This window comes from Pogona vitticeps, chromosome 1, assembly GCF_051106095.1.
Source record: "Pogona vitticeps strain Pit_001003342236 chromosome 1, PviZW2.1, whole genome shotgun sequence".
NCBI classification, from domain to species: Eukaryota; Metazoa; Chordata; class Lepidosauria; order Squamata; family Agamidae; genus Pogona; species Pogona vitticeps.
This window is the reverse complement of record NC_135783.1, coordinates 17,012,866-17,038,787: the sequence shown is the minus strand read 5'-3', so window position 1 is coordinate 17,038,787 and position 25,922 is coordinate 17,012,866. Positions and strand designations below refer to the sequence as shown.

Below are 25,922 nucleotides of genomic sequence, written 5' to 3'. Positions count from 1 at the left end.
AGATTGATAAGAAAATTATCCATTTCCCCCTGTCTCTCACCATAATAGCACCATAAATTGCCAGGGTCTGTTTTATTTTAAAATTAGCCAGGGGCAAATTAAAAACTTCTGCCCCAGTGATATATATAGTTTTGGGGGATGGGGTGGGACTTTCATATTTCCAACAATGCGTCCGTTGTTTACTATCTGCACAATGGTATGTGTGCTCCTCTCATTTCAAAGAAAAAAATATCCCTTTACACCAAAGTTTTCTCTCAATATTTTTAACTGGTTGTGAGAGCAGTAACCAGATTTGAAACACATATTGTAGGGTTTTTTTAAGTATGAAGGCAGAATAAACTACTCCCTAGTAAAGCTGCAGTTTTAAAGAAACAGGCTCGACTCTATCAAAATAATGCAGAGTTAGGGCCAAGCATGTTTTAACACAAGCAGTATTAGAGCAGGTTCACTCTAAGCCTGGTTTACCCTTAGCATTCTGTCTTAAACTATGCATGAAGTGTAAACAACTCTCACTAAAGACAAATCTCTCATGTAAGGAGCTAGGAAGTACTACCATGTTTCCCCAAAAATAAGACAGGATCTTATATTACCGTAATTTTTGTTCCAAAAGGGCTTATTTTCAGGGGGTGTTTAATTTTTTTCTATGTCCACAAACTACCATTATTCAAATACAGTCATGTCATCTTCTGGTTGCTGCACAATGGTGGAGGGCAGGGTTTCACTTAACTAGGGCTTATTTTTGGGGTAGGTCTTATATTACGAGCATCCTGAAAAATCATACTAGGGCTTATTTTCAGGTTAGGTCTTATTTTTGTGGGAACAGGTTAGTAATCCTAAATTAAAATTTTTACTGCATACTGGGACTTAAGACTGGCCAGGGAGTCTCTGCTTATAATGCCATGGGCAAATATACCCTGGAAGGCAGTCACATAGAGGCATTCTCTCAGTGATGTCATCATAGATATGGAGCTACCTCCTCATTGAGATCAGGTTGGCCTCCATGCTGTTGTCATTCAGGCATAAGCTGAACTCACATTTATTCATGCAGATTTGTGGGTACGGGCTAGTTTATCTGTCTATCTTTGAAGATGTTTCATTATATTTTGTTATATACAGTATTTACAATTTTAAGATTAGGATTTATTAGTAGAAAGCTGTGAGTAGCTTTTGGCTTTTTACGAGAAAGAAATGGGATAGTAAATAAAAAAATAGGTACAGAAATGAGGAGATTGGCCCTTTTGTTGGCTGATACTTCTTGAAATATTTTCTGACAAATTCCTATTTTAGTAGCATAATTGCTGAGAAAGGTGGTGTTTGAAAGCACTAATACCAAATTTCATGCCATGACTCAAGAGTATGAGCCATGATTGATCAAAGAAAGGGAAGCTGTTTACAACACAATCTGTAAATTTTTATACTAACAACAGTGGAGTCAAGTAATTCCAGTGTCAAGTAGAGCAGTAAATCCACTCTTGATTTTGATCCAGGCTTTACAAGTATTATTTAGGGTGCCAAACCCTATCCTCAAAATAGGTTCCTTACCTGCATAGCTGCTTTGAAGTTCAGGCTAACATGCTCTGTATCGAGAAGTGTCCTCTCCAGAGCATGAAGCCTGGGTAAAGTAGTATGGAGGATAGGCTGTTACCCAAGCAGCAAATCTCCCCTCTCCACGTTGCTGAAATGGTCAAAACATTGGATTTTATGAAGGATATAGACCTAGTCATTTTTTTCCTTACCACAAATCCCTCTCTGGGGGGAAGAGAAAGAACAACTTCAGGGTGCCCTTTGACTGCTAATGCAAGGAGCTGTCCAGCTGTAAATAACATTAAACGTAATGCAACTCAGTTTTATCTCTAGTGTTAAGTGAGAAAGAGGAAAACGGAGACCAAATACTGTATATATGTGTGTGTGTGTGTGTGTGTGTGTGTGTGTGTGTGTGTGTGTGTGTGTGTCTGTGTGTGTGTGTGTGTGTGTGTGTGTGTGTGTGTGTGTGTGTGTGTGTGCTTACTTGAAGTAAAAGTCTCCCTGAACACTCCACCTAATTGTGTATACTTACAAAATGGTGCTTCAAGTACTCTAAACAAATGCGAGGTCAGTGATAATTGTGAATGTTCTTGGGCTTACAGTCATTGACATTTGCAGTGTAATTCTAGATGGGTCTACTCAGAAGCAAGTCTTGGTGCGCACAGGATTGCAGGTGCGCTCTGCCAATCAATTAGCCACCTTTAGCTCCTCACTCAGTTGTTGATGTAAAGTGATTATCAATTTTATTGAGTCACACTTGCCGACTCCTATGTGAGCAGAAAGCCAGCTACTGACTCTACAGTTTACATAATCTAATTGAAAGTTAATATAATTTAACGTTTATATGCCACCAATTACTGCGTTTGTCAGGGATGATGGAAACTGTAGCCCAACGACGTCCAGAGAGATGCAGGTTGGAGCTGCAGTATTTCTCCAGGGATGGCCTTCTTCAGCTCAGACTGATGAAGTTGCATTCGAGGAGACGGAACTTTCTGCTTCTCGGTCCAAGGGCCACTTAGAGCTGTTAGGGAACAGGCTCAACATGTGATGCAGGAACCGTGCCTTCTACCAGCGAACCTACGTATACTTCTGCTCCTGGGCTTGGCGTGGCCAGGGGTGCTCTTACCCGGTCGCGCAAGCATCGCGCCCACGCCGCTGCCCTCCGCCCGTGTTGGCTCGCAACGTGTTGGCGCCGGTTGGGGAAGGCTGGCCAGAAGGACGGCGGCCCTGAGCGCCGGCTTCAGCCTTGCCGTTTTAAGGGTTAGGGCAGGCGGGTGGGGCGCTCAGAAGAGTCCCGCTGGCACGGAAGGGTCCGGGGCCTGGATTCTCCCTCCGAATCCCTTGACTGGTGGCGGGAGCCTCGGGGCCCGGTGCCTCCTTGGAGAGGCCGCCCCGAAGCGCGAAGCGCTCCAGTCCTGCGCGGCCACCCGACGCTTGGGGAAGTCTGCCATCCGGACCGAATCCGTGCCCAGGCTGGGGGCTGGAGACGGGAAGGGAGGAGGAAAGAGTGATCGGATGACAAGGGAAATTGGTGGCAATTAATTCTCCGAGGCAAGGAACGGGTTGCGCCCCCCCCTTCGGCCCGCCCGCCCTCCTGCCCCCTCCGCCCTCCCTTCTCGCCTCCCCGGCGCTGATTGGAGCCGGGCGGCTGGTGGCGCGAGATAAAAAGCTCCCGCCGGGCTCGCCGCCGGCTCCCATCCGCGCCAGGCAAAGAGGGGGCCGCCGGAGAAGCGGCAGGGGCGGCAGCATCATGACCGGCCGCGAGGAGCTGGCCGAGGGCAAAGCCAAGGGGAAGGTGCTGGCGCCCAGCGCCGGCGGCAACGAGAAGGCGCGCTCGGGCGGCGGCGGCGGCGGCGGCCACAGCGGCAGCCTGCGCTCCAAGGGCTTCGCCATCACCGACCTGTTGGGCTTGGAGGCGGAGCTGCCGCCGCCCCCGGCCGCCTCTTCGGTCACCGGCTCGGGCTGCGAAGGCAGCGGGACAGCGGGCGCGCCGGCGGGGCTCGGAGGAGGAGGAGGCGGCGGAGGGGGCGGCGGCGGCGGCGGCCCTTTGCCCCTCGGCTTGGGCTTCTTGTGCGGCTTCGCCGCTCAGCAGCCCGCGGGGGCGCATTGCCTTCTGCCCGCCCACATCCCCTTCCTGCAGCCCCGGCCGGAGCATCATCATCACCAGCAGCATCAGCATCAGCACCAGCAGCAGCAACACCACCACCACCACCACCACCCGTATGGGCCCGGAGCTGAGAAGCACAAGGAGAACATCTCTGGTAAGCAAGAGATCCGTCCCGTCCGGGCTCCCTCCGGGACGCCGCCAGGCTCTTTCCGAGCGCGAGAATTCTCGTGGTCTCCGAAGGTTGATCCATCGCCCGCAGGCCGCGTGTTTGCCTCAGGCAGGGGTACGTGGGGAGGGAGCAAGTGCAAGTGCATGAGCGGCAGGGAGAAGCCCCTTTATTTGCACGACAGCGCCGGGAAGGAATGCCCCTGCACAGGACGCTGTTGTCCAAGTAAAGGCATTTATTTCCCCCTTCCGCTAGAAACGATTTGGTAGGTCTCTAGGAGGTTCCTTGTGAAATCGACCAAAGAATTCCGATTCCCCGCAAAAAGAACTTTTCTAAGCTCGGTACACGCTTCTCGGAGAGTCCGGGTTTTTTTCTAAAGCCCTCCCTCCACACAGTAGAAGTTTGGTGTGACAGAAATCGTTCCGCTCTTCGGAGCGCCGCGCAGTTTAACTCCCGAATCCCACCCACAGTGCGACGATCTGTATCTACTCTAGATCCAACTCCCCCACTTTTTCCCCCTCACGGAGGGAGACTCACGACATCAGTCATAAAAGGAAACCTGTCTTACACTGACTGCATCCCCGACTGCGATCTGCATCCTTCACCTCGTTGACTTCTGCAGACGTCAGAAGTCAACGAGGTTCTTGCGTGGGTTCTGCCCGTTGTCTCGGGAGGAGCCGCGCCTTTGCGGCAGGCAAACTCTCCCTCGGCGGTGCAGAAACGGGTGATTTGGTTGTAACTTCAATCCCAGTCCTCAGCTGCTTGTTGATAATTTTGGGCTTTTTGGCTGCGGGCTTCAGCACTTTAGCAACTGCAGTGCTGAGCTTTGAAAAGTTACTTTTGTGGACTTTTAACACTTGACAATCTTGCCTGATATATTCTGGGAGTTGTAGTCCAAAAAAGTAACTTTCCCCACATAGCTGGAGGTGTTACAGCAATAAAAAGAGTGTGTGTGTGTGTGTGTGTGTGTGTGTGTGTGTGTGTGTGTGTGTGTGTGTGTGTGTGTGTGTGTGTGTGTGTGTGTGTGTGTGTGTGTGTGTGTGTGTGCAGAGGCGGTATGTGCAAAGGGGAAATACAATGACCTATCCCTTCCCAGACTTCGGCTAAAGTTAAAATGAGTTTCTAGTACAGTATTAGGTATCTGAAACAATAAAGTTGTGAGAGCATCTCTGAACATATGCAATGTGTCTTTCCTTTGCTACTCAATAATGACAACCAATCCTCACCTTGCTAGGATAACCTAAGCCCCACAGAATTCAGCTGGATTTACTTTCAGATAAATACATTCTATTCCATCCCAAGTTTCCCAAAAGGAGTTGACTTCTAAGTAAGCTTAGCCTCAACAGGTGTGAGTTTTAAAGAAATTAACCATTGAATCTCCCAAGCTCTGCTATGCATCCCTAATTCAGTTTGCTGTATCTCATATGTAAACCAAGATGGTCAGGGGTCCTACTAGGAGTGGCTGCCATTCCATTGGCTACATCCTTTGGTCCCAACCTTAGAGATGTGGGGAGGTTAGTTGCAGCTGGAGAAAATGTTTGTTCAGTTGTCTTTCTCTGCTTGACAACATATTATATGGAACATATTTTAATTCTTTCTAAATATCTGGGGTATAAAAGGACCCTCAGATTCTATAGCAGTGACTGTCACATATTAAAATTATTACTGTTGACAGCCTTTGTCATGGCATCTTTGAGACATATCATACTAAAAGCATCAAGAAAGACTGCACTTCCAAACTGTTCCTATGAAATGTATTTCTGAAAACTGGGAAGTAAGCTATCATCTCCTATGTGATATCAGCAACATGCTGGCTAGTGTTGCACTAATAATGCAAACAGAGATGTTGAGGGGACTCAGGAGGGAGCCAGAGAAAATAACTGAACACACCTTCCAGGGCCACAGCTCAATAGGAGTATTCCCTTTGCATGCAAAAGATCATTGCTTCAATCCCTGATGTCTCCAGAATGGGCTGTCACATAAAGTAGACTCACCTTCTCTAACCAGGTACCTTCCAGACGTGTTAGATTACAACCCCAGAATCTCCATTCAGAAGTTTTGCTCCCCTAGCCAACAGCTGTGCTGATTGGGGATGATGGGCTTTGTAATCCATATATCTAGAAGGCATTGGGCTGAAGAAGACTGAGGAAGGTTGGTCTTTCCTGGTTTTTATCCTCTGGTGAAGGAAGGTCCCTCTAAGTTTGATAAGATCCATTAGTGGGCTTTGTTGTGGAAATCACAAATGTGAACACTGCATCTGTGTACAGTATCCCTATAAAAATGAAGTTTGGTGCCTGTGTGCTGTGGGAAGCCTCATCCTCCAGGGAAGAGATGAGATGAATATCTGCAGAACATTTTTTGTACAGTATACTGTTGTGTGTGAGTACTTTAATCTTAACAGGACTTTATTCGGCAGGAGATGTACAGTATCTGTGTCTTTCACTTCTGTAAAATGATGGCCAAATGTTCTTGCCAAATGCTAATCTATAGGGACACTGAGGTGTTTGACAATCATCTGCCTACAATGAAAAACAGCCCTCAGATAATCTCCATTCCCCACTATTTTATATCTTTGTATGTTATTAATACATCAGAACAGAAAACAAAGGTAATCTTTGCTGGGCTTTGAAGATGCTCTGTACAGCACCAGCTGAGTTTACTTTGACTGCTCCTGTCCCCCTTCCTCTTGGCCCATTCAGCAGACAAATTGGGTTGCCTCTAATTCTGCTCTCACTGTAGCCTTGCAGAAAGCTGCCCATCTGTTCTAGCTGCTCTTCTGGTGCTGAAAACCCCGTGTTTGTGCCAACACTCCCCACCCATTTTCTTTTGCCTGGCAGTGGAGATGGATAGACCTGACCTATATTCCTAATGACTGGGGAGAGTAATTTTAATCAACTCTGGCCATGTGCCAATCCTGCTTGCTGTTGGGGATGGCAATCGTCTACCCACTGCTCCTTGGCTCTTGGAATGGCATGGGCTGGCTGAGATATTGTCTGTGTTATTGATGGCATAGGGATACAAATGGGCTACCTGTTCTGCTTGCATGTAAACCCTCATTAGAAACATACCAAAAGTGGATTATACTGAAGATGCTCTACTCATTAGGACAGGCATACGCAGAAAAGACAGCATTAGCTGTTTTTGGTACTTCAACCTTCAGAATATCCTAGCCAGCATAGCCAAATCTTTCCTCACTCTCTGGATGACTTAATGTAAATTAGCAAAGAATTCAGACTCCCTCCCCAGGCTATCTAGCAGTGACTGCAAGAAGAAAACTCTCTTTGCTCCTAAATTAGGCTGTGGAAATTAGGAAAGCTTGGAGTAGGTTTTTGTGCTGAGGAAGCAAAATGTGATGAACATTCAGTTCTGGAACTTAAAACAATTTCTGGGTTCAGGATTCTTGAATTTTTGGTATTTGTCTTTTGCACCCAATAGACTGCAGAGTTCTAGCCCCAAAGCAACATAAACTGTGAAAGCCTGAAGTCTTCTTATCCCTGTGTTAGAAGAGGAGGGCTCACCACTTATCTGTATGAGTAAAGTCTCCTTTCCCATTTGGTTCTTGGAAACACTTGCTCTGAACTATTTTGTTTTATTCAAAATGACTTGTAATCTTGTTCACCCTTTTCTTAAATGTTTCTTCAGGTAGATATGTTGAAAAGCCTGTTAATCTAAACAGTGGACACAGAAATGTGTGTGTGTGTAACAAAAATAAATAAAAATAATGTCAATGTTTATGCTGAAACATTGAGATTTAATTCATACCGTTTTTCTATTTTTCCTCACATTCAAAACCTTAAAAAGATGAAGACAGTTTGTCTGGTGAAAAGAGCAACTTGAAGACCACTGACACTCAAATCAAGAGAAAGAAACGGCGGCACAGGTACAAAATGCAAATAATATTGGCCATGTAGGAGCCATCCTAATATCAGCTTATTCCACATACTAAGCATTAACCTTAAACGAATCTGTCTGACATTGTTACATTATGTCTCATACACACACAGAGACACACACACACACACACACACACAGATAGAGAGATCTGTATTTTAAAAAACCCTAATCAATAGATGTCTGAAAAAGAAATTGCCACTTCATGATAATCCTTATATAGATATGGTGGCTGAAGGATTTGACAAAGTTCTGGGTTTGGAGACTATCCAGAAGCCATCCCATTTATTCTGGAAGTCCAAAGGAAGGAAAGGACAACCTGTACTTTATCCCCACCCCACCCTTGTTGCTGTTGTTTGATTCCAACTTCTATCAATCCCAAATTTTTGAACACTGTGGCTAAGACTGATTAGTACCACAAATCTGGCAGGCACCAGATCTAGGAAATCTTGTTTAAAATATACAAAATGCAGTCATTCATAACAGCGAAATACATACATAGCATTATGTGCTGTCAAGTTGCATCAAACGTATGACAACCCTAATAGGGCTTTCAAAGTATCTAAGAGGTTGAGAGAATGATTTTACAAGCGCCACTCTCCCAGTGCATTTCTATAGCTGAGAAGGGAGATGAACCCAGGTCTCCTAGGTGCCAGCCTGACACTCTACCCATTATACCACACTTACTCTCAATACAGTGGGGTCTTGACTTAAGAACGGCTCGAATTAAGAACATTTTGACTTAAGAACCGCTCTCATAGGAAAATATTGACTTGACTAACATACTTAGATTTGAGTTAAGAACTGAAAAAAACCCACGTGGGAGGCAGGGAAAGTGCAAAATTTGAACTTTCAGTTAACTGTTGGCCAGTGAAAAGGGTGCCTGTCTGCTTCCTCACTCCTCCCAGCGTTTAGAGAGTGGACTGGGAGATAGTCTTCAGACTGCCTGGTACTGTCCTGCCTGGACTGTATTTTCCCTGCCTTCCCTGAACCTTTCTTGACCTAAGAAAAAAAGAAACAAAATATCCCCCTCTAGTGGTCGAAGGCAGAATAGCAGCTTCCCATTAGTTTCTATGGTCGGAAAAGAGCAGATACGGATCAAATGGTTTTCAATGCATTCCTATGGGAAATGCAGATTTGACCTGAGAACTTTTTGACTTGAGAACCGCCTTCCAATACGGATTAAGTTCTCAAGTCAAGACCCCACTGTACATATATCTTGTTATGTTCCATTAAGCCTCCTCTGACTTATTGTAACACTATGAATGAACAATCTCCATAAAATGTCCTCAGCAGCTCTGCTCAGCTTTTGCGAACTCAAGCCTGTGGGTTTCTTTAGGGAATCAGTCCATCTCGTATTTGATCTTCCTCTTTTCCTGTTGCCTTCCACCTTTCCCAGTGTTACTATCTTTTCCAGAGAATCCAGCCTTCTCATTATAGGCCCAAAGTAGGACAGCCTCAGTTTCAACATTTCTGCCCCCAGAGATAGTTCAGGTTTGAACAGATCTAGGACCCACTTGTTTGCCTTTCCGGCAGTTCAAAGCATCTGCAAAGTTCTCCACCACCAGCACATTTCAAACAAATACTCCCCCCCGTCAGCTGTCTTTACTGTCCAGTTTTCACATCCATGCATAGTGATTGAAAATACAAGAGTGTGGATGATCTTAGTCTTGATCTTCAGTGACATATCCTTATATTTTATTATCTTTTCTCATTCCTTCATTGCTGCTGTTCCAAGTCTCAGCCTTCATAGTCCACTACATAAAAACATAACCAAGACCTGAATCATCAGTGTATCCAGAAACTCAGGAATTGCCAAAGCAGTTCAGGTTTTCTCTCATAAACAATTTCCCTTCAAACAGGTGTTTTTTTTTAATAGAGCAATTTCCACGGATGTTGACAAGTCTCTGGGTCTGAGTCCCAAGTCTCAGTCTTTGGTACCAAGTCCCAAGTCCATGTCCCTGTTAAAAATAAGCTTTTTTTTCCACAGAAAAAAGGGATGGGTGCATGGTTTTCAAGCCATGAGTCCGAGTTACTGGAAAAAGCCCCAAGTCAACAGTGCAACTTAAGTCCAACTTGACAGCGAGTTTTGAGACTTGAGTCCCCATCCCTGGCAATTTCTTTATTATATTGCCCCATTTTGGGAGCCTCAACAAGTATAGAGGCCACCTTATCCTTTCCTTTAACTCTTCAGGCTGAAAAAATTAAATTCTAGCACATGGAAGCACAAATAGACATCTCCGCTCCTTTTTCTTCTTTTTAAAATATTCTCTTTGTATTGAAATATATCTGAGTGTATGTACTGTATATACCTATGTGTAACAGTGCATCATGAACATTTATCAAAAGATGAACAACATACTATTATTTAGAGTTTATATTGTAATTACATTTTAATTGTTTTGATTTTTTTATTGTATTTTAAATGTTGTAAGCCGCCCAGAGACCTTTGGGTAGTGTGGGTGGCATATAAATAAATAAATAAATAAATAAATAAATAAATAAATAAATAAATAATTAAATACAACCATAGTATGAACACAAAAACAGCAAGAAATGCTGCCTCTGGGCAACTGATATACTAGATGCAATAGCCAGAAAGCCAGGGGATGCATATTAACCTAGTCCTTGTACCTACTTTTTCCTTTTCAAAACAAAAGCAAAATGTGCTGCTTATATACCACCCCACAGCACAGAAAGCACTCTGGATTTTATTTGTTTAAATTTATATATTTGAAACACCTCCTTTGGGAAACCTATTCTAGAAAATACCTGCATTAACTCTCTGGCTAGTACTTTGGCTGTTGTTGATCTCAGGGGTATGGCCTCTGGGTACGGAGTAGCATAGTCGATCAAAATGAGAATATGTGTATGTCCTCCTGCAGATCTATTCAAAGGTCCTACTATGTCTAAACCTATCCTGTCGAAGGGATGGTCTACTAACGACATAGGTATCAATGGTGCCCCTGGTTTAGGTTTAGACTGTGTAAGATGACACTCTTTACATGTTTTGCAATAGTCCTCTATTTCCTGATTTATCTTAGGTTACCAAAATCTCTGTAACACTCTAGGTGCCATCTTCTGAACAGCCAAATGCCCTGCCATTAGAATGTCATGTGCTAACTGCAATACATTTAGCCTCCATTTGTAACGAACTACCAGTTGTTCAGCCCCTTCCTTGTTAACCTGATATAGCTAGCCTTCATATATCTCAATCCCCACTTCTCCAAGTTTAGTGGAACCTTATTCTTTCCCCTGTTTCAAGAAGTCAGTCAGAGTGGGGTCATTCTGCTGCCAGAACCTGCTTTGTTCCCTAGATGCCCCTTCCAAGAAACCTTCCACTTTGTTCAACTCCAAACATTCTCCTTGTATTCCTTCTTTAAACCGTATCAGTTCATGAGCCCCTACCCAGTCTTGGACTAAGAACATCTCTTTAGCCAGACTGGGCATCACCACTACCTTTAACTTACTCTCTCCCCCACCCCCGCTATTTCCACCTGAAAATTTTGCTGCAAGTTTGTTCTGACCCTGAACTTGCAGCACCTTTGAATTCTGGCTGACCCAAGAGCAATCAACACCAGGACAGTCTCATTGTGGTGTCCTTCCATGCCACACTGATAGCACACATCACAAACTTCTCTTCCTCCTCTCCAGTTCAGATATGCTTAGTGTATCCTGGAATCAACCATCACTGGCTGTATCGGCTTAGGTCCTACAGGCCCAAAGCTTTCGCCTCTTCCTCTCCTGGATCCATTTCCCAACATCGGTCCGCGTGGCCCTACTCCTGAAAAACCTGCTGTCTCCATCTTCTCTCTCCCTCGGTTTCGTTCTTGGTTTAGGGCAGGGTTATCTCGATTATTGTCCTCAGCAATACAAAAATCCTCCACTAGATGGACTGCTTCTTCTAAATCCTCCAGGTGATTACGTTGAACCCAGCAGCGCATATTACTGTTCACTGTAGTCACTAATTGTTCCATTACCATTAAATCCAGCATCTGATCTTTCATTTTTTCTTCTGGCCTCATCCATCAGATTAAGTTAGCCTTCATTTTTGGTAACAATGATCTCGGATGCATGCCTTGTTTTAACTTTAGATCCCTAAACCTTTTATGATAGGCTTCTTCTTTTGTCAAATTGCAACAGTTACTCGCTTGAACATGTGGAGATAAGCCTCCGAGTCATCTTCAGGTCCCATCTTCTGTATTTGTATGGGGGCTGGCCCTGCCACCCAAGGATTTTTTTATTGGTATTCCCACCTTATGATCTCTTTCTTCTCTGTTTTTTAATATCTGCATCATTAACAACTGCTGTTGCTCAGTCAAAATATCTATTAACTTTTATTGTCTTTCAACAGTCTGTTATAACCTCCACTGTCTTGACTTTCCCTCTTCTGGAACTGCCCCACGTTGGGTGCCAATGTGAATGGGTTCTTTGTCAGTGTCTGACAATTCCTTGTTTTTGGTGGGAAATGAAAAGAGAGGAGATCCTTTGAACAATTCTTTATTAACAAAACTAAGGGGTTTTTCTACCACCACTTCAACAGGATCAACAGGGTCAACGTTAATATTTAAATCAGCCCACAAGGGCAGTGTATTTTCGTAATTGTCTCTTTTCAACGGAAAGATTGGCTGAAGTGTTCTTGATCCGTCAGTCTTCTCAGGCAGCCACTCCTTACCGCATATATATCTCGCAGCAAGGATGACGTGACCATTCCCCTTCGGAAGGCTTCTCATGCGGTTGGACCGGTCCTGGCTGAATCACCTTCTTCTAAAGACCTCGTCCTCAAGGGTATACTAAAACTGTCCATTTCTCCGGTCCCAGTCCTCCGATAATTGGTTTTCCTTCTTCTGCCTTTTTCTCCATCTCCATATGGTCTCAGCTTTCAAAACCTATTCCCTTCTGCGGGTTCTGGAACACTCTCGGTTTCCCTTCTACTTCTAGCCATTCCTCTTCCAACACCAGCACCTTTCACGTCTCTCCCGATTCCTTCCCCTCCTCCGAAGTTAAGGAAACATCTACCTCCCTCCTCTCTCTCTTTCCTGACTCTTCTTCCTCTTTTCCCACCTTTAATCCTTTCATCTTTGCTATAACTTTCGTTATCTCTTCCTTTCCAACTTCTCTTTTGCCTCTTTTACAGACGTATGAGGGGACGGCCCACTCTCACTCTTCTCTTCCTTTTTATCTTCTTGCTCACACACAACAATCCACTTAATTGGATAGTTTACTATTCAATTATGCAGGCTACACATTGCCCCCACCCCCAGCAAGCTGGGTACTCAATTTACCAACTTTAGAAAGATGGAAGGCTAATTTAATTTCAAGCTCGCTATCTGAGCCCATTGGGAACAAACTCAGGTCGTGAGCAGAGTCTTGACTGCAGTTTAACCACTGTGCCACAAAAACACTGGTCCAAAATTTCAGCTGGTTGGTGGGACAGATATTGCTTTATTATTTCACATAGCATTCTTAGTGTTGTAATGTACAACTTGCTTGTACCTCTGGAACAGCCTTTCAAACTTGGTGCTTGGAGATGTTTAGGATTACAGCTTCCAGCATTCCTGAATGGGCTTGGTTTACAGGTATGAAATCCAAAGGTATTGAAGAATAGGTACAGAATTCTCAAAATATATTGTTAAGGTGGAAGCAGGGAGGCTGCTCTGGCTAATGCTCTGTACCCAACCCTTTTGTTTTTCCCTAAACCAGGCTACAGGCCAAGCAACATTCAACACAGTTGTCCTAATGTTAGTTTCTTGTCCACCCAGGACTGTGTTTACTGCTCATCAATTGGAGGAACTGGAGAAAGCTTTCAATGAAGCTCATTATCCTGATGTGTATGCCAGAGAAATGTTAGCCATGAAAACAGAGCTTCCAGAGGACAGAATACAGGTATGCTTCTATATATTTGTCAAATGTTCAAATAAGGTTTGCATATGCTACTAGACATGATACTTCCAGGTTATGATGAATGAAAACAAACACAGAAGAGGTGCTTACATTCATTTCCTCTATACTTCATCACTTTCCAGAAGAGAGTCTTAGAAATACTAATGATCTGTTATGATGAACGAGAGGCAAATGAAACGTTTGTCACCATCTGTGTTTCTGTCATTCTTTGCCTTCCTTTCATCCCATATATTCAAAATAAACTCATTTCCCATTCCAATCAATCATGCCATGAATTTTACAACAAGGTCTGTCAAGCTGCCAGTCAGAACTTCTTTTTGGGGAAGGACGCTTGAATCTTTAAAAGGTCTTGCCAACAGCAATGGGTGCTCTTTGCTGAAGCTGGCTTCCTGTGGGCTTTTGCTGTTGATTGAGCTCCTTGGCTTGTCGTATCTTAATTTTGAATTCACTGCTGTTGTGACTGGACTAATGGCTGCTATAAAATAATTCTGAAACCTAAGGCTTGGCAGGTGTGGATTATCAGACCTTTTAGGGTGAGAGCAGGAGTAAGGAACTACTCAGAGTGCTGGAACAATGCTTGCCTTCCCCTGGACCTACAAGGACCTCATCCTGATGCTCTTTCCTCCCTCAAAAACAAAAGTGCTAAAATTGTATTCCCAGAAATATTTTGAGAAATGAAGATTGTCTTCTAAGTGCAATCCTGTAGGTCATTTTAGGCCAAAAATAACCTTTTTAGAAACAGGAAGCTTTTAACAAGGAGAAATTTGTTGGGGGGGGCGCTACACTAGTGCTCTGTTGAACCACTTGTAATCTGTGGCCATGCTTTGCACACTCCTGGGTTAGGTGATCTCAGTGGAGTTCGCAGGCTTCCTTCTTTACACAAATGATAGCTTGAAAACTAATGAATTTAGGACAAAGAGTTTGACTTACCAGTATTGTATTCTATTGTATCATACTGGAGGAAGGTGCGCTCCTCCTCACACTTGTCCATAGATTAGATTAGGTATCCTTCAGTCTTGAGAGACTATGGTAACGTGCTCTGTATGAAGGACTTGGGACAGCATTTAGTGTGGCTGAGGTCAATTCGATAGTGACAATCCCTTCCACACTGAAGACAAATACAGTCTGTCCCCTGTCCAGCTCCCTGATTTGGTTGCTTTCGGAACTGCCTCTTTGCCTCAGCCTGCTGGACAAGGGTCTCTTCAAATTGGGAGAGGCCGTGATGCAACGCCTGCTCTGATGTTAAACACAGTGACATTTGAAACTGTTTAACCATCTGACAGCTTCTGCTCTGATGTTAAACACACTGACATTTTATTTTACAAAAGGATATATATTTTTAAAGTAAAAATAAACATCCATTATGACTTCTGACCAGAGACTACAATGGATATGATTGTTTTTACTCTTAAGCTGTTGCTAAGCAAGTTTTTAAATCACTACCAGACAACAACTGAACTTTAATGGTAGACCTGCACCAAACTGTTGTCAGTGAGCATGCTGTCTAAGGATTCAGGGAGTTGCATTCTCCCCACCCCCCCACCCCTAAAAAAGCTTTTGGAAGCTTTCCCTGTATCTGAGCTGCTACCACCAACCAAAAATTCTTACACAAAACACTGGGTCAGAGATAATAAAGAGCTCACTGTTGCACCCTTGAGCCATTTTGTTTTTGTCTTCCAAATTCCACCCAATTTTGTGTCATCTCAAATTTGATAAGCATTCCCTGCACCTTCTTATCCAAATCATTAATAAAAATATTGAAGAGCAACTGCTTGAAAGAGAAATGATTGTGAAAATCAGCCATTTTCTTGTTTGCTCTTTTTAAGTTACTAGGAGTTAGAAGCAAACTGATCTAGTATAAATCTTCCAGGTGTCTGCCTGTAGATCCCAGTCTAACTTCTGCTTACCTCTGTCTTACACCATACTTATGCACTTTTGACTGCACATTCTTTATTAGCCTGTCTTCTTCCCCTACCCCTCAAGCCCATATAATTTACACGCGCATACTACTGTTAAATATTGGGATGTCTCCCAAAGGTTTGGTTTCAAAACCGAAGAGCCAAGTGGCGGAAGCGTGAGAAGTGCTGGGGCCGCAGCAGTGTGATGGCAGAATATGGTCTCTATGGTGCCATGGTGAGACACTCCATCCCACTACCAGAATCAATTATCAACTCTGCCAAAAGTGGGCTTGTTGGTTCCTGTGCTCCTTGGCTGCTCGGTAAGTAAATGAGCAGCCCTATACATGAATTGGTTGCATTAATATTCAGTTAGCCAAGTGGGACTTGCTGTCTGTATGATTTCAGAGCTTAGACAAGTTACTTTTTTGGATTACAGCTCCCTAAATTCACTTGTCAGTATGGCCAATGGGAGTTATGGACCAAAAAACCAAAACAAAATAAAAAAATTATTCCTGACTCTGTATGAAATACTTACAAATGGTTCCCAATATCACCCTTTCTCCTACTTTCAAGGAAGGATTGCTTCAGTCTTCCTCTAATTCTGAGGGTCAAATCAGAGTCTATAATCAGACTAAATTAGCATGTCATTAAAAGAAGCAAAGCAGAGCAAAGTGTGATGCTTATATACTGCCCCATAGCGCTTCAAGCACCTCTCTGAGTGATTTACAAATTAATTCAGCAGGCTACACATTGCCCTCCCCAGCGAGCTGGGTACTCATTTTACTATCGGAAGGATAGAAGGCTGAATCAACTTCGAGCCAGCTACCTGGTATTGAACCCTGGGTTGTGAGCACAGTCTTGGCTACAGTACAGCAATTTAACCACTGCACCAGGAGAAAAAAGTGTTAAAAGAGAAACAGTGTTTTAACCACACCACAAACTCTCCTTCTTTGAGCCTTGTGTGTGAGTGTTCAGTCTACAAACTATTCTTTAACTGAACGTTTAACTCTTGATGATGACCAATTACAAAATAAAGCAAGCTGATCAATAGAAATGTTAGTGAGATTATGAAGATTTTGCGAACATTTAAGGGTCAGAATTCTACTGGTATTAATTGTATTACTTCATGCAGTTAATTATGGCCAATTGTGGAGGTGCCATGGAGAATCTCAGCTGCACAACAACACATAGCTAGCACATGATGGATACTTGCCCCAGTACCTCATAATTTAGCCACAGTTAGCTGTGGCAGTGGCTAGTTCTAAAGCGGTGGTTCCCAACCTTGGGTACCCAGATGTTCTTGAATTAAGAATCCAAGAAGCCTTCACCACTAGCTGTGCTGGACAACATTTTTGGGAGTTGTAGTCAAAGAACATTTGAGGACCCAAGGTTTGGAGCCATTAGACTGTAGACCATTGATCCACCTGATGATGCCACTGATTGTCACTAGTTCTCCAGGATTTTAGAAAATATTTTATTTTATAAGTACCATGGCTTTAACCCCAGCAGTATAATCTTCATCTTTACATAATACACCCCAGAGCGTAAACAAAAATTCAGTAGAGATCAGGATTTTGAAACTCCAGCTGAGATCAGAATCAGAGCAGATGCTCTGCCTTCCATGCATGGAGTTGCATGACATCTCATTATGTACTAAAGGCCATTCTTAAGATTTTTTTTGCTGCTTGAGACAATGGGCATAATGGCAGCATCCTACCACTTTATATACAGATTTCAACTGGACTGGCATCTAAATCTTTCTTCAGCATTGGCAATGATATATGGTATCCATTAGAACTGCTGGATAGCTCGCTGGTTAAGCATGTGATAGCAGAATCAGAGGCTGGGACTTCAATTCTCCACTATGCCTCCTTTACGGACTGGACTTGATGATCTATGGGATCCCTTGCAGATTTGCAACTCTAAGATAAATTGAAGGCCGTAAGCTAGTTCAGGAGACTAAGGATACATTGTGGGAGATAAACAGCTCTATTCCAACCACTGGGGAATTCCAAAAGAAACAGCTGAAATCCAGGTATAGCAGAGAGAGAGAGAGAGAGGGGAGAGAGGAGAGAGGAGAGAGAGAGAGAGAGAGAGAGAGAGAGAGGATTAAAGGAAGTGCCACCGTCGGTGAAAATTTGTGAATCACAAAAAAGGAATAAAACCCAACTCACTCAAGATAAAAGGTAAATTTAAAAAACAGGCAACAACCATGATCAACAGAGAGTAATAATAACATGATATTAACATGATATCGGGAAGGCCTGAAAGAACAAAAATGTCTTGGCCCGAAATCAGAAAAGCATTAAGGCTTGCCACCAGGCCAGCCCCTTTAGGAAGACTATTCATCTTATGATAAAAAAAGGTTCCACGTGATACATTTTGGTTTCTTGAGTGAGTCTACTTAAAGCAGTAGGATCCTGTGCTGGCTCTGCACATCTTGTAGTTCAACTTACTTAGCCAAATATTACCCCATGAGTTTTCATAGGAATTAGCAGTGAATGACCACTCAGTCGATGTTTGATAGTCTTCCTTATCTCTAGCTAAATTAATGAAAAGCAAATTATAAATTTTAAATAATTTGAGGAAAATATGTCACTTTTACATGTATTTATTTATTTATTTATTGAACTTATATGCCGCCCATTTAGTGGGCGGCTCACAAACACGTAATAAAAACAATTAATATAAATTCATTTAAGATTTGATGGGAATACAAAAGTGCTAAAATTGGGGCCTTGATTTTCTCTCTAAATACTGCCTTCCTAAGCAGAAATGGTAATACATAGTTGTACATACGTATTGGAAAAACCCCTGGAGTAAAATGAGCCTTGTTCCCAGACAAATGAGTAGATTGCAACTTGAATTTGGTTGTTTTATTCCTACATAGAACAATCAATAGGTATGTGAACCAAAATCCAAATAACCTTTTAAGGTACCTACCCTATAGAATGTCTTCATTAATTTTTACTGTGTATACAGAGGTACCTGCACTGAAAGGCATGCCACTTCTCCTCAGACAGATAATGCAGAGAAGAATAGGGTGTGAGCCAATTATGTTGGCTGCGTTAGATGATAACTAGGCTGTGCTTTGTAAGCTTGGTAGGAAAAGTCCACATTGGTAAGAATTGCACCAAGCTGCAGCCCCTTTATTTCATTCTTGTGGCTACTTCCTGTGCCACAAGTCCTGCCTTTTACTAGAGTGTTGCCCCAGTTGTCTTCTGAAATTTGGAATTTAATCTTCAGGCTGGAAAATGTTGTGTAATCCTGGGTTAAAGTTATATGCCATGATGCAGTCCCATTATTTTAGAATAGTGAGGGACCAAGTTTCTCCTCCACTATTGTTGCTCACTCTGAGATATGCCTCCTTGTCTGGAGAAGCACATCAGTCCTCTGAGACTTCAGTCAGTGCCCTAAAACCTAGCAATCTTACTCCTCACCACTGCCTATTCTAGCAAGCGCTATAGGGAGGTTGCAACCCAACATACGGAAGGTCACAGTTTTCTCAAGCCTTTTTAAGCCACTAGGTTTCCTTTTTCTGTAGTTGGCAATGTGTAAAGCAGGAATGGGGAGTGGAAGTTGCTGTGCTGCAACTTTTAACAGTCCTGGATAGCGTGGTGGTGGTGAAGGATAATGGAATTGTAGTCTAACCCCATCCAGAGTTCCACACGTCCCTGGAGTAAAATAATAATGAATGGCAGTATTTTTCAGTTAAGTCAGATAACCAGCCTTCTCTGTCACTGTTTTTAATCAGTGCTCTCTTTCTTCTTTTAAATAAAGGAATGCATAAAAAATCAATGGATATTCCAAGAAAGATGGAAACAGAGGAAAAGGGAAGTACTGGCTGGAAATCTGAATACTCTGAAGAGGAATTAAAAATGAAGCACGCAGATCAGGAAAGAGGCTCTGCTGACAATTTTAGCTCCATGGACAATTCTGAAGACATTGCTATGGATCTCTCCAGTACTGCAAAGCAGGAGAAAAAGAGCAGCATGTTGAGGGAGAGTCTTGCAGCAGGCCCGCAACTCAAAATAAAGGACAATGAGAACTGAGTGTGGGATGGTAGGGTGGGGTGGGTGGGGTCTCACACTGACAATAAAACAGACCAACCTCTTTATGTTTTGGGAAAATGTGAATATTTATTAATGTTTTATTAATATTTATTAGTATTTTTTCAGCTAGCTAATTAATGCAACATTTTACATGTAAAGGGAACGTTTGAGATAGGACCTGTCCAAGAAATAAATTTATTTTTTCACCAAGAAACTTCTTTATATGTAAATGAGTAACTAGATGTGTAATTGGACCCTCCCCCTTAGAATGTCTCACTGAGTCACCTTTTATTAGCAGCTCTAGAAAATTATTGGGAAGCCCTCCGTTATACAGGAAGAAATGGAATGCACAACCATTAACCTAGACCAAGGGACAGTAATTAAGTTGAGCTTAGTTTTGTTTTCAGAGATGATAATCCTTATCAAAAACCTGTTTTTTAAAATTTCACAATCCATGCTCAGGCAATACCTTTATTAGTATGAACCCAAAATTCATGACATTGTGGGGAAAACATTTTGAGATGTTCACATTTTTTGTACAGCTGCTTACAGTTTTGTGCATATTGGCTGTCCTATTAATATTCTGACTTAAAGCAAAATCTGCAATTTTTCTCATGAGTCAAGATGGTTTGATGTGTAAGTTGTTTTCAAGATTAGAAGCTACTTAGGGCAGATATGGTAAACAGCTTGTATTTTTGCAGGCACTGCATGAGGAATGAGGATGGGGAGGTAGAACAATGTGGGCATGTGGTTGAAATATGGAGACTTTTTCTCTGTCTTTGTAGGGAAACTGGAAAGTAATTATTGTGCATTATTCAATGACATTTTTTTCAGGTCAGCTCACAGTCCTCTGAACAGTTGTGAGCAATTTCTGCATCTCTAGATGTTACTAGACTACAAACCTCCAGCTTCTGTCACCAGTGGCTATCTTGCCTAAAACTGATAGAAGCTGTAGTTCAATAGTGAAAAGACTGCTCAACTCTGCTCAGGAAACTAGATTATCAGCAGGCCATCCACATTATAGGGCAGGCTTTCCTAACCCACCATTTCCAGATTTTTACTACAAATCACATTGCTCTCCAATGGCTAGTGATCATGGGAAGTGTATTCCAACACAAATAAAAGGTGTCATGCTGGGGAACATGCTAAGGTATACCATTAAGTCTACAAAAAACTTTTGGTATATATTTCTCATACCATTTTCTTGTAATTTCACTAGCAAAGCATGCTGGACAGAACCACCTCTCCAAAATCCACAATTTGTGTGGAATACACATGGAACCATGTACATCTCAGCCCAAATGCCCTATTTTATTTTGTGTCAGAGAATGCTTTGTCAATATCTAGAAGATATTCAGAAGAACTTCAGTCAGTGACAAAAGAGCAAAATAACCTCACATGGCCATAACACAAGTTTTTAGAGAATATGGGAGAGATGCTAGCACTAAATCATGTTTTGATATTGAAAACCTTTTGTTTGCTTAGAAGATGCTGCATCTAGCTGCATTTGTTTACAATACTATTGTCTGCAGGGATACAGAAGGGTACTAGAAACACTGTGTGCTTATCTCCTTGGCCCCCTTATATTGTTTTAACCCCACTGATTTCACTAGCACTCCAGAGCTTTATATTGGTGAGGGAATTTATCCCTCTAACAGTGGCTTCAAGAAAAGAAATGAAACATGGTGCATCTCATTTTACAAAATTGTACTTGGGGAACAAAGATGCAATACTTCTACATTTTTGAATGTTATTTTATATGCTATGCATTGTAGAATTCAAACTTGTATGGAAGAAAGTAAGCCATAGAATTCAGATTTTTTTAATGCTATTTTGTAAAAATGTCATAGGAAAATACTTTATAATTATTAAGTCTGTAAAAGTGTTAATGTTTGGTCTTTTCCCCTATCTTGGTCATTTTATATTTATGTCTGAAAGCACTTTAGATACCTGAATTTTCTGAAAGCTGTCCCACCTGCTTTGTCACTTATTTATTAATACATATTCATAAACAAATGTTCTGTGTGGCTTTGTGGGGTGCATATTAGCTGTCAAATGGTTAAACAGTTTCAAAGCAAGGCCCATCTCTATTACAAGAGTTTGGAAACATTTTGGCTACAATTCTTCCAGATTACAGAAGCTGTAGTACCAAAAGCTGCTATTTCCGCAAACTAATTTATGTTTATGAGATCTTTTGAAACTTGAGTTACTTGGATTTTGAAGTGATTCCTGCACTTTGATTCCTGTAAAGATTGACATGCTAGTTAACTTTAAGAGCAGTATGACAATGGAATCAATTGCCTCAAGAGGTAGTGAGTGCTCCAAAGCGGGAGGCATTCAGGAGAACATTGGACAACTACCTGTCAGCTCTGCTTTGATTTGTTTTCCTGCATTAAGCAAGGGGTTGGACTCAATGGCCTTATAGGCCCCAAACTCAATTATTCTATGATTCTATTGTGTCAAACTAATAACCCACCTGAGACAATTAACATGCAAATTAAGCTATTTTATCTTCCAGTCAATCAGTTAGAAAACAAAAAGGAAGCTAATTTGTCAAATATGGATTGAAGCACATTTCTGAATAAAGCACTGTTTCTAGAGAAGCATCTTCTCTAATGATGACTTGCATCAGTCGTTGCCTTTGCATGTTATCTTGCAACTATAATCCATGGAATATTACAGCTACCCCTTGGAAATTTAGGAAGGCTATGGGGTAGAGGAGCTGCCAGTGTAATGTAGTAGATGGAGTGATAGGCTGGGACTCAGGAAATCTGGGTTCACATCCCTACTTGGCCATATAAACTCAATGGACTGTAGCAATGAACAAATATTCCTTTGTGGCCTCTGTGAATGCACACATATGGGTTTTACTGCGGCTGCACAGGACTCCTTGGAATATTCTAGATCTTTAAAAAATGTAATTAGTAGGACGTTGCCCCATGGTGCGCATGCTCTGCCCGCCCGAAATACCTCAATTCATTTTAGCCGCCAATGAAATCAGACTCCTGTAGTGACTTCTAGAGCGATTTTGTGATTTTCTGATCTTGTGGTTTTTCTGATCTTTCAGACTGCCTAACGTTTTTGATTCTTGGATCATGGACTTAATCAAGTTTTTTATTTATGGATGTTTTCCTGTGAATTATCTCTTCCCCTATCCCGCCCTTTTTTATGGCCTCCTCAGGCCCATTCAAGCGTTACACGATGTGTCCCACTAAAATTCCTTTTACTGACAGCCATGATCGTTGCTTGTTCTGTCTGGGTGAGAGTCACCAGACTCACTCCTGTCTGGAGTGTAAAAAGTTAACAAAACCGGCTCTTAAATTCCAGCTGCAACGACTTAGGTCCCACTTGTGGGAAAAATCCTTGGCACCCTCCAGTCCTCCAACCAGCCCCACAATGGAACCTACCCCCAGTGCCTCGATCTGAGCCCTCTCTTCCATTGGCTCCAAGTACTCCCTCGCCGAGGACCTCCACCAAGGTTTCCAAGTCAAAATCTCCCTCAGCATCGACGTTGATCTCGATGTCAAAGTTTCTTCCTCGGTTTCGGCGAAGACCCAATCTGATAAGAAACAAAAGGATAAGGACAGAGTCAAGCAAAAGAAAGCTAAGCGGGCTCCTAAGCCTTGTTAGCCTCGTGAGCCTCCAGTTGTCCACATTTCCCTCCCATCTTGGAGGAATTGTCAAGAGACATCCCGGACCATGATTCCATTTCGGAAGCGGGAGAGTCGAGTCCTCCTACTCAGGCTCAAGCTTCAGTATCGATACCGAGCTTGTCTCCAAGTCATGGCTGTTCTGAGGCTGATGTCCTTCCCACCCCGGCCTCGGCCCATTCTAGCCCTGTTTCGACCGGTGGGCGACTGTCATCCATCTTTCGAACTCAGAGGCATCGGTCTCACAGTCCCCTCTGCGTAAGAGGGCAGCAAAGTGTCACCACATTTCCCCATCTTCTCAGTATTGGGAGGTAATCTTTGTCCCATGTCCATCTCAACGCCATATCCTTTCTGAATATGGAGACCCTTTTTATGAGTTCGGTTGGCATGGTGATCGCCATCAATACTATTTTGACGAATTTGATCCACGATTTGAACAGGACTATTACAAGCTTCCCAAACCTGTTCGGTATGCTTACGCTCCATCTGAGTCTTCTCCATCACCATTGCCGCCTCCTCTTCGGAGTCGACACCAAGCTTATTATGAGCTCAATCCTATGGTACCAGTTTCTAAGAAGTCTGCTAAACACCATCTATCTAGCTCTGAAGTACTGTTATGTGATCCAGCTCCATCTCACAAGCCATCTTGACACGAGCCTGTCCCATCCAAGCGGTCATGCACTTCTACAGTGTGTCGGCTTCAACATTGTGCCCAACTGTTTCTTTACCTGGATCCCGCTCTGCCCATCAGGTCCCAACATCAATCCCTCTTGTTCCAACTTCTCGGGCTCGTCAACATTCTCCCTCTCCAACTCTCTCCATCCCTGGAGATTCTTCGGTTTCGACAGTTTCTGAGCATGATACTCCCACTGAGGCTTCCAGAGAGTCTCCTTCAAACTTACCAACTCCTGATTCAGATGTTGCAGATGTTCATCCTCCGTCCCCATCTGAGGACTTTACGTCTTACTCTCAGCTCATCCTTCACATGGCCTAATCATTGGAGCTTGATATCGAACAACCTCCTCCCAAACAAGACCTTGTCTTTGATGACATAAACCAAGATAAGTTCTCCCCATTGAGTTTGGCGTTCATTCCAGCTATGCTGGACCTTGTTAAAGAATCATGGGACAAACCATCTACATCCCTACAGATTTCTAGACGTGTTGAGAACCACTACTACACGCACGGAACAGACATGGTGTTCCTTGTTAAACATCCTCCGCCTAATTCCATCATAGTACAATCAAATCAGTCCTGAGCTGGTAATCAGTCAGTCACTCCTACTAACAAGGAAGGGAGAAAGCTGGACGTACTAGGTTGTTGTCTGTATTCTCTGGCTTCCTTCATTATGACGGTCTCAAACTAGTACCAGGCTGCAATGGGGGCCTATCACAGGCAACTGTGGAACAAGATCCTTCCAGTCCTTCAGGCTGCTCCTGACAAGACTAGAGCCAGTGCCCTCAATACTCACCTGGAGGCCACTACCTTGGCTAAACAGCAACATTTAGCATCTCACCATATGGCTGATGCTGCCTCAGAGTCTTTGGCTTCTGCCATTGCCCTCAGACGGCATGCATGACTGCATTCCGCAGGGATCACTGATGATGCTCACATTGAGGATTTGCCCTTTGATGGTGTCGGCCTCTTCAATGATAAAACCGACAAGGTGATGGATAATTTGCATAAAATTCACAGGACTGCCCGTTCTTACTCAACTCAACAACGTAGATATCAACGTAACCAGTGGCGTAGGCCTTTCACATTCCATCAATCATATCAGCAGCCGTACCACCCTTACAAACCTCCTACTCCGGCTCCTGAGAGATCCAATTTTCCTCAGTCTTCTTCTTCTGCTCCTCCTTTCCAGTCCCAAGCTCCAGCACAGCTTAGACAAGCCTTCCGTTGACCTGCAAGAAAAAAATAAACAGTATATTTGACTTGATTTCTCTGAATCTGATTCCCGACTGTCCCCATCATCCCCAGCTGGTTCCCTTTCTCAACAAGTGGTCCATTATTACCGAGGACACTTGGGTGCACATTATCATACATTACGGTTACCTGTTACAGTTTACGGACACCCTTCCTCTCCGACATACGACTTACTCACCTGCCCTAGAGAATGAAATTTCTCTTCTCATTCAGAAACACACTATCCAACAAGTATCTTCCAATATGTTCTAAATGGTTTTTATTCTCATTACTTCACCATCCCCAAACGTGATGGAGGCCTTCGCCCCACCCTGGACCTGCGGCGTCTCAACACCTACATCCGTCCGAGACGTTTTTGCATGGTCACCCTAGAATCTGTCATTCTATTTCTTTCTCCAAACGATTGGTTTGTGGTTGCAGATCTACAAGATGCGTATTTCCATATTTCCATCCACGAACATCACTTCAAGTACTGTATCTTTGTTTCCTCTTCATGGACAGGGCTTACCAATTTTGTGCCCTCCCCTTCGGGGTGTCCACTGCTCCAAGAACTTTCACAAAGTGTATGGCTCCTGTGGCTGCTTATCTTCATCTGCACAACATCATGGTATTTCCGTATATAGACAATTGGTTGATAGTAGCAAGATCATACCGCACAGCCCGAAGGGATTCTACCTTTGTTTTTCAGACTCTGGCAGATCTCGGCCTGCCAGTCAGCTAGAAAAAATCTCATCTCGAGCCATCTCGAACCATGGATTATAATGGCAATGGTGCGGCTAAAAAATATTGTAAATAAATAAA

General features: G+C 43.0%; 1 protein-coding gene and 1 long non-coding RNA gene across 2 annotated transcripts; one reads left to right on the top strand and one right to left on the bottom strand.

Moving 5' to 3' along the window:
- The first annotated feature begins 3,214 nt into the window (after nucleotides 1-3,214).
- On the top strand, nucleotides 3,215-21,558 carry VSX1 (visual system homeobox 1). The gene is made up of 5 exons (XM_020794778.3): nucleotides 3,215-3,785; nucleotides 7,599-7,677; nucleotides 13,451-13,574; nucleotides 15,630-15,810; nucleotides 19,271-21,558. The coding sequence occupies exons 1-5, from the start codon at nucleotides 3,275-3,277 to the stop codon at nucleotides 19,540-19,542; spliced, it is 1,167 nt and encodes a 388-aa protein (XP_020650437.3). The 5' UTR covers nucleotides 3,215-3,274; the 3' UTR covers nucleotides 19,543-21,558.
- LOC144585169 (uncharacterized) lies at nucleotides 8,904-25,274 on the bottom strand. Its single transcript, XR_013539683.1, has 3 exons — nucleotides 24,995-25,274; nucleotides 22,950-23,101; nucleotides 8,904-9,445 (listed from the first exon to the last, which is right to left on the bottom strand). It is a non-coding gene; the product is annotated as an uncharacterized LOC144585169 (long non-coding RNA).
- Nucleotides 25,275-25,922: the final 648 nt, after the last annotated feature.